We start from the raw sequence: 9,602 nt of genomic DNA on the forward strand, positions 1-9,602 counted from the left end.
AGTTCTTGTGGTGCAGGAGAGGGCGGGGAAAGACAAGGAAGAGGCGTAAGACTTTCTTTCTTTTTCTTTTATTTTCTTTTTCTTTTTAAAGAAAAGGAGAATTCCTGATCCTATAATAAACGCCTTCTCTCAACGTTGACATTTTACCGCCTCGGTTATATCTCCTAAACAATAATCAGAATTTTCTGTCTATGCGCTTTCAAAATGAAGACGCTTAAACGGATCGGAAAGAATCACTTTCATTGCCTTAAACAGCTAAAGAAGGGTTTGTTGATAGCTTCTAATCCCAGGAGGAATCGTGCCCCAGTGACTGCTCTTGCTTCCGCCGCTGAAGTTTGAAATGCAGAGGCAGTAGCCCCAGCGGGGCCGGCAAGGGTACAAAACACAGTTAATGCCTGCAGCTGTTTCACTGCAGTTTATATATAGTAGCTTGGTCCCGTTAGGTCCGGTTTCCGGTATGGCTTCTTTAAGAACAGTGACAGGAGACAATAAAAACTAGTTAAGACATCTCGCAAAGTTACCAGCAGTCCCGGAAAATTCTCTCTCTCTCTCTCTCTCTCTCTCTCTCTCTCTCTCTCTCTCTCACACACACACACACACACACACACACACACACACACACACACACACACACACCCACACCCCTTGACACCCAATACCACCTATATACCAAATTTTATTAAAGGATACTGGTCAATGCTTCAGAAGCCTTCGGGGTTAGGGGAATTTGTAGGTTGTAGCAAACAGAAGGAGGTCCTGCAAACAGTCATAGTCTACAGGACTCCAAACATCTGGAGTAAAAGAAAAATATATAGTAAAAAAAAATCTTAATGTGCGTGGTTTTTTATTTTGTTTTGTTTCCTTTTCTTGAAAAGCCCTTCTCAGACCTTCGGTGTCCTGCAGGCAAAGCAGCTGAGCTTTGGACAGAATTATACAGTTTTCATCAGACATTTCCTTTTGCATCGTAGCCATAGAGTATGGATGTTCTTTTGAACGGCTTTAATAATGAAGAAGGGAAGACATACCTTCTTTATGAACCCCTCCTATAGCATAGCATTTTTTAAAAAAGAGAAATTTGATCTGCTAGAAGGGCCAGGGAGAACTTTTTCTTCTCTCTAGCCTCTCGGTTTCCCTGTTTTCTTCTCTCCTGTTTCTTTTTGGCTCCCTCCCTTTTCCTTGCCTCTTTCTCCTTTTCTCTTCCCTGCTCCCCCACCCCGTCCCGTCCCGCCCCGCCTCTCCCCCCGATCCAGCTCTTTTCTCCACGGTAGTATAATTGCTAAAGCAGGAAGACTTGGGTTCAAATACCTCTTCAGACACTTATTAGTTGTGCTAACTTGGCAAGTCACATTAATCTCTGTTTTCTTATCTGTTAAGTGAGGCCGTTAGATCCCAATGTAAGGTCCTTTCTAACTCTAGATTTGATTTTCTGATCCTTTTCTCCCTCTGTCTCTTCTCACTCATTAATTAATTAATTAATTAATTTATTTATTTTTGTGGGGCAATGGGGGTTAAGTGACTTGCCCAGGGTCACACAGCTAGTAAGTGTCAAGTGTCTGAGACCGGATTTGAACTCAGGAACTCCTGAATCCAGGGCCGGTGCTTTATCCACTGCGCCACCTAGCTGCCCCTCTTCTCACTCATTTAAACCAACCTCACTGTCCTAAAAGCCATTATCCTTCATTCCACTACGTCCATTTTCTGCTCTCCTATCTCTCTTCTTTCTCAGTTCTCCCCATCCGCCCCGCCCCCAGCAGCTAAAGAGCACTAAGGAAGAAATAATGATCCTGTACCATCCCCTAACTACACCTTCAAAGCAGTGGTGCAGCTGAAAGTTAGCGTGGAGGTATAGCGGCACTTCCCAGAGTTACTGGGAGAAAACTCGATAGAGCCAGTCCTGGTCTTCTGCTACTTTAGCCCATCATGCTGTCATTCTCCGAGGAACTCACTGAGTGGCACCTTGGACACTGTCTTGGTGGTTAGCATCTTGAATACAGTCCCCAGGACCTTTGCGATCAGGATACAGAATAGTCCGTTAGGCAAACGGGCCTCTCATTCCAGTATAGGCTGCAATTAAACGCCCGTCACATTTCAAACTGAGTTGATGAGATAGGAGACATCCTCAGAATGCTTTTGCAGGAGGTAGCAAATAATCCGGAACTTTACTGTTACCGAGTTTCCATCTGTTTTCAAATAGCTCAACTTAGTCTAAAAAATCTTCTATATCTTAAAAAAAAAAAACCCAAAGCCCAGGAGGGACAAAGGTCCCCCAAGATCCCTTCCAGCTCTAGAATCAGTAGGCATCAAGCATTAGTATGGTGATTGACACTTAATGTAAATGGCCTCAAATGAATGAGCCGCTGGTGAGGCTGGCATGCAACCTCCCTGGCGGTAAGGGCAAGAAAAGAGAGACTCTCACCTACTAATTGGCTCGACTTGGATTCCTTTTGCTTCTGAGAAGAAACTTAAGGGGCAACCGGATGTTTTTGGTTTTTCTTTGCTCTCTGCTTTTTTAATTAGGAAAACCATGTTCTTTCTTTTCTTTAAAAGCTAATGCTTAATTGCTTTTTCTGTATTACCAGGGAGGGTTCAATGAATGGGAGGAGGGAAATTCAAACAAATAACAACGATGTCAAAATAAGACATCAATGAGAGCTAATTTTTTTTAAAAGAATTAAAATTAAAGCAGCCCAAGATCCTCTTTTCCAGGAAAGTTGTTTCAAAGAGCAAAATGGGGGAGGGGTAAGGGAAGTCCCTTTTTCATAAAGACACTGTTCTCTCCTTCCCCTTTCAATTAGGTCCCACTTTCAAATAGGACAAATCATCTAAAGAAGAATTAAGAAAATGAAAAACCCAAGGATACATAGAATTTCCAGATTATTCTGGCCTGTTTTACCTAGTCTCAGGAGGAAAAGAGAAAAACAAGTTGTTAAATCAGACAGCTAATAACCTTGCCCCATCTAAGCTCAATCTAAGGACAATACTGCTCAGTTCCTGGAATCAGAGCTGACCCACAGATAACATGTTTTCCTTGGGTTTAAGATATTTTCCAGTCCCCCCCCAAAAAAGATTTTGGGGTCCAGATGTGTCATCTGTAACAGTGTTCATTAAAGCAGGCTTATTAAAATGAATAAAAAGAAGACAGAATCATTTGGCTCTCATCATACCTCTGGCATGATTCAAAGTTTTAATAATTGACATTTTGCGTACCCACTTTCACGCCATTTTAGACATAGTCACACAAAACGTAATCCTTTTCAATTCCACAAACATTAAATGCTTATTATGTTTGAGTCATGGTGCTAGGCACCAGGGATAGAAGGACAAGAAACAAAGTTTCTGCCCTCAAAGAGCTTTCAGTCTTAGTTTTTCTGCAAGCATGTTCAAACAAAACTACTCTTCTCATTGTCTTCTGTTTCTTGACCCAAAGATTTTTCATCCAAAATCAGTGTTAGTGAAGACTCTAGTCTCTTTTATTCATCCTTCCACTAAAGACAAAGGCAGCATTCTTTACAGTCTAAATAGCACACATCACCCCCTACTTCATTTTATATATTCTATTAAGCTACTCAGGCTTTTTCATCTATTAATAATGTGAACAAATCAATTATATTAGCCATATGGTTTGATCATATCAGCTCATTTCCATTTCATAATGTAATTGTTATTTAAACACTGACAATTTATTAGTTAAGGTGTTTGGGAAAGATCTTTCCATTCCTGTCTTCTTTAAATTATGATTGAAATTACCATAAATATTCAAAGTAAAGTCATTACAACCCTGGTTTTCTTGACCACAGATTCTGTAGCTCCTTAGTGTTAAAAAGAAAAAAAAAAAAGGTTGGAAGACGTTTCAATATAAAGGTGTGTGTGTGTGTGTGTGTGTGTGTGTGTGTGTGTGTGTGACTAAGGATCTGTAGCTATGAAAACTAAGAATCTCCAATCTGACCCATAATACTAGAATTCTTGACCTTTTTTGCCTGGAGGAAGTAAGAATTCAGCATGTAGTTGGAAGCTAGTGATTCTGCCCCGTTATTTCAGGAATGAACATTGGCTAGGAAGTGTGTGGTTACACTCTGTTTGGCCTTTATGTATTGCGAATATAAAATGTTACCCTTCAGTGATCTTAATCCTCCGTCCATTAAATGCACCTACTCATTTAAATGGCAGTATATTTAGCTGGTAAACAGATGTTCTCTACCATACACTAAGAATTAGAAAGCTGTGGTTTGCATTGTTATTGTGCTTTAGGCTCTGGACTTTTTTCTTCCTTGAACATTTTCCACCACCATCCCTCCTTTTTGGGGGGGGGGGCACCAAACATTAAGGGGGAGAGAGGTGATGAGGTCACAATGGAGTTCAAAATCATGACTGATGGTGACATCTGAGTTTGAATGACATTATTGTTTTCATCATCGTTGTTGTTTTTGGTTGTTTGTTTGTTTTGTTTTGGGCCTAGCAATAAGGGCTAAGTGACTTGCCCAGGGTCACACAGTTAGTAAGTGTCAAGTGTTTGAGACCGGTTTTGAACTCAGATCCTCTTGAATCCAGGCCAGTGCTTTTATCCACTGCACCACCTAGCTATCCCTTCATTGTTGGTTTTTGACAGTGGCCATTGAGAGAAAAGGTCAGTATGTTTTTAGGCACATACACATCTGATACATTTAAAACCTGGCTCATTTAATTTACCTTCTTTCCTCTAATCCTATCCACAAGACCCCTGGAATTAATTATCTAATTAGTTCTATAATATATCCCTATCTTCCTTTCTTTTCCTATTATGACCACCCTAATTCTGACCCTCACTAGCTCTTACCTCGTTTACTGTCAAAGTCTGCTTTCCCTACACTTAGCCTTTTTTTCCTGCTTCCAATCTATTCCACACACAGCTGCTAGAACTATTGATTTTTTAAATGTACCACTCTGGGGCAGCTAGGTGGCACAGTGGATAAAGCACTAGCCCTCAATTCAGGAGGAGGTGAGTTCAACTCTTGCCTCAGACACTTGACACTTACTAGCTATGTGACCCTGGGCAAATCACTTAACCCTCATTGCCCTGCAAAAAAATTAGAAATAAATGTACCACTCTGTCTGTGTTTTTCGCTAGTGTCAACATTGTGATTAGCTCTCCATTTCCTGCTCAATACAATAGAAACCCTTCCTTCAGTCTGGTGTTTGAGTCACTCCATAATCACATTCCACCTTTTCCTTCCTGTATTATGTCACACTACTCCCACTAACATAACCAATGCTTCAGTCATACTAAGTTATTCTGTTCTCCTAGAGCAGCTTGTGTGGACCCACCTTTATGCTTGCTTTTACTGTTGCCTAAGCCTGGACTATGCTGTCTTCACATCTACAACCTTCATTCTTGGAGACTCCATTCAAATAATACTTCTTTCATGAAACTTTCTCTGATACCTCCCCAACTCTAAGTAGATGGATAGCAACTATATATACATATGCATACATATAGCAACTTACAGTAGTTCTTTTGTAACTATTTGCAGTTATGATTTGTTGTTGTTCAGTCATTTGACTTGAGTCTGACTCTTTGCGAACCCATTTAGAATTTTCTTGGAAAAGATACTGGAATGCTTTGCCATTTCCTTCTCTGGTTCAATTTTACAGGGGAGAAAACTGAGTCAAATGGGATTAATTGGCTTGTCCAGGGTCACACAGCTAAGTAAATGTCTAAGGCAAGATTTGAACTAAGGAAGATAAGTTTTGCTGACTCCAGGCCCAACGCTCTATCTAATGTGCCACTTAGCTGCCCTGGTATTTTGGTTATTTGTGTCTTATTTCTCAACATAGGGTTTAAATTTCTTGAGGGCAGAAGCCATTCATCTCTGTACAGCATTTACTACTTAATACACATCCTTGTAAAAGAGAGTATGTTTTATTCATTTTTTAAAATCTAAAAAAAAAAAGTTTTAAAAACTGACAAATGGGGCGGTTAGGTGGCGCAGTAGATAAAGCACCGGCCGGTCCTGGATTCAGGAGTACCTGAGTTCAAATCCAGCCTCAGACACTTGACACTTACTAGCTGTGTGACCCTGGGCAAGTCACTTAACCCCCATTGCCCCGCAAAAAAAAAGAAAAAATTATTTTAAAAAACCCTGATAAATGCCAGTCAGCCAATAAGCATTTATTAAGCACAACCTATGTGCTAGGCACTGTGCTAAGCACTGGGGATACAAAGAAGGGTAAAAGACTGTCCTTACCCTCTTGGAGTTCATGGTATAATGGGGGGAATAACTATGTCCAAACAAGTTACATAAAAATAAATCTGAAATAATCAACAGCGAGAAGGCACTGGAATAAAGAGAAAAAGGACAGGCTTTCCATAGAAGGTGGCATTTTGGCTGGGACTTCAAGGAAGCCAGATAAATCAAGAGGCAAAGATGAGGACAGAGAACATTCCAGGCCTAGGGACAGCCAGAAAAAACACACCAAGAGTTAGGAGATGGAATAACTTGTGCGATCAATAGTAAGCAAACAGGTGTCCCTGGATGACAAGGCACTGAAGAGGTGGGATGGAAGTATAATTTGTGAGAAGACTGAAAGGGGTGTGTGGAGGACACAGGTTATGAAGGGCTTTGAATGCCAAAAAGATAATTTAATATTTAATCCCTAAGGTGACAAATAGGGAGCTGCTGCAGTTTATTGAGTTCGGGGTGGGGGATTGACACATTCAGATGGACATTTTTATATACATAGCGGAACAGAAAAAAGAGCATTGCAAGTACAGGCATGATTCTACACCATGTATAGCTTGCTTCTCTCCCCAAGTTCAACATGTTATTTTCAAAGCTGTCCTGTTTAGTCTATTTCCTATTGATCTTCCTTCTGTTCTTTTCTTGTGTATTTAAAAAATACTTCAATGTCTCTCTTCCTCCCCGCACCATTTTTAACTCTATCACTTTCCTTTCTTTTTCAAGTATCTCCTCCCAAAAATTGAGAGAAAGAAAAACAAAACACTTGTGTTAAATATGCATAGTCCAGCAAAATGAATCCCCACATTGGCCATGTCTGAAAATACACTTCAATGGCCCGCTTGGATGCAGAACATGCAATTTGTCCAACCTGGCCCTCAAAGGCAGCCACACTGGCTGTGTTGATGATAACGCCCTGGTGCCCGCCCTCATCTGGCTCATTCTTCCCCATCTCCACAGCAGCAAGGCGGATCATGTTGAAGGTGCCAATTAGGTTTACCTGGATCACCTTCTGGAAGGCCTCCAGGGAGTGCACCTGATCCTGCTTGAAGTTGTAAGTCTTAGAGGCCAGAGCTAAGCCAGCACAATTAAAGGCAAGGTCCACATGGTTGAACTTCCCCCTGGCCAAGGTCGGGGCCCCCTGTATATTTGCTTCAGAGGTTACATGGGGGGGGGCGAGGGAGGGCAAAGGCACAGGAAGGCCCCAGCTCCTCGGCCAGCCCTTTGCCCTTTGATTTTGGCAAGTCCACGATGACAGCCCAGGCCCCTTGCTTAACCAGTCTTCTGATTGTGGCCTGGCCCAGCCCTGACGCCCCGCCTGTCACCACGCCAACCACCCCCTTCAGGCTACGAAAACCTTGTGCAGCTGCCATCTTATACTTTTCTTTAAGGCAGAGACTGCTTTTACTTTTGCCTTTGTATATTCAATGCTTAGCACAGCATTTTCTGGCATATAGTAGGCATCTAATAAAGGCTTGTTGACTATTTTAGTGCAATTTGAATTTAATAGGGGTATCTGGTTTAAGTAAGTTATTATCTTTGTGTATATGATTATAATTTTCTTGTTTAAATACACAAGCAACAGTACAAGAAGACAAAACTTTAAATACTAGCTGGATAGTTTGACCAAAGTTTGCTTTAGCCCACACCTAGACCTTGGCTCCAAAGTAAGCTGGAGAAATAGCCAGAACTCTCTTGGTGATATTCAAATACTTCTCCATGAAATAAAACTGATTCCATATTTTCCCTTACATATTTTTTTCTGGGGATAAGTATACATTTCCCTTGATCATCCATTTCCTAATCAGGATAATCTAATTACTAATAAAGATTATTCTGAATGGACAAACCACATGGAAAGTATTTCTTGGGATCCAGGATTTGAGGTTCTTTCTTTTTCCCTTATGCCTGATAAACAAGATTGCTTTCTGGTAGGTTGTGTCACTAGGGTTTGACAGTTCTTCCATTTTCTCAAGAAAAAACTTGGGGTTGTTATTTTTGGTAAAACATGAATTTCTTTTTGTTTCTTTTTCTTTCCTTTTTTTTTTTTTTTGTGGGGCAGTGAGGGTTAAGTGACTTGCCCAGGGTCACACAGCTTGTAAGGGTCGAGTGTCTGAGGCCATATTTGAACTCAGGTCCTCCTGAATCCAAGGGCAGTGCTTTATCCTCTGAGCCACCTACCTGCCCCCAAAACATGAATTTCTAAGATTATTATATTGGAATGTAGCAGTAGTTGTTCAGTTATGTCTGACTCTTCATGACCCCATTTGGGGTTTTCTTGGCACAGATACTGGAGTGGTTTGCCATTTACTTCTCCACCTCATTTGGCAGATGATGAAACTGAGGCAAATAGGGTTAAGTGACTTGCCCAGGGTCATACAGCTAGTAAGTATCTGAGGTCAGATTTGAACTCAGGTCTTCCTGACTCCAGGCCCTGCACTCTTTCCAGCGTACCACCAGCTGCTCTGTTATGTTAGAATACGTGATAATCATAAAAGAAAGAAAGTGGTCTAACCAGGAGATCTTGTTTCTTGTTCTATCCATGTCACTAATTAGAATGTGACTGAACAAATCACATAAGCTTTGATGACTCAATTGCCATATATATCTAAAATGGCAAATGGTCACTGCCCATCTTCCTCACAGAATTGTGGCCAAGGTCAAAAGAGATTGCTTAACTTTGAGCATTGGAAGGATTGTCAAAATGAGAAAAGGAATGGATTTGTTCTACTTAACCCTAATGGGGAACAATAGGGAAAGTTGCAAAGAGATTAATTTAAGATTGATGTAAGGAAATATTTCCTAGCAATTAGAACTATTCCAAAGTGGAATAGGTTGCTGGGGCACTCCCTCACTGATGATTTTCAAGCAAATACTGGTAAAGCACATGGTTGGGTTATGGTGAAGTTGGGGTAGGGATTCTTTTTCAAGTATGGTCTGGATTAGGTGGTCACAGAGATAATTTCCAACTCTGTATGTAATATAACATGTGAATATGCTTTATAAAAATATAAAACTATACAAAGGGCAGCTAGATGGCATAATGGATAGAGTGCTGGGCCTGGAGTGAGTAGGACCTGAGTTCAAATCTTGCCTCAGATATTTACTAGCTATGTGACCCTGGGCAAGTCACTTAATTCTTCTTGCCTTCCTCATCTATAAAATAAGCTCGAGGAGGAAATGGCAAACCATCCCAGTATCTTTGCCAAGAAAACCCCCAATTGGGTCATCAAGAATTAGACATGACGGGCAGCTAGGAGGTGCAGTAGATAAATCACCAACCTGGATTTAGGAGGACCTGAGTTCAAATCTGGCTTCAGACACTTGAAACTTACTACCTGTGTGGCCCTGGGCAAGTCACTTAACCCTCATTGCCCCACCAAAAAAAAA

At 41.0% G+C, this 9,602-nt stretch overlaps 1 protein-coding gene across 1 annotated transcript; it reads right to left on the bottom strand.

The window, feature by feature from the left end:
- Positions 1 to 255: 255 nt before the first annotated feature.
- Positions 256 to 7,585, bottom strand: LOC122747766 (3-hydroxyacyl-CoA dehydrogenase type-2-like). Its single transcript, XM_043993611.1, is given in 4 exon segments — positions 256 to 464; positions 888 to 997; positions 7,040 to 7,389; positions 7,391 to 7,585. Coding segments are annotated over 4 exon segments (864 nt in total).
- Between the last annotated feature and the right edge of the window lie 2,017 nt (positions 7,586 to 9,602).

This window comes from Dromiciops gliroides, chromosome 3 (genome assembly GCF_019393635.1).
Source record: "Dromiciops gliroides isolate mDroGli1 chromosome 3, mDroGli1.pri, whole genome shotgun sequence".
Taxonomy (NCBI): Eukaryota; Metazoa; Chordata; class Mammalia; order Microbiotheria; family Microbiotheriidae; genus Dromiciops; species Dromiciops gliroides.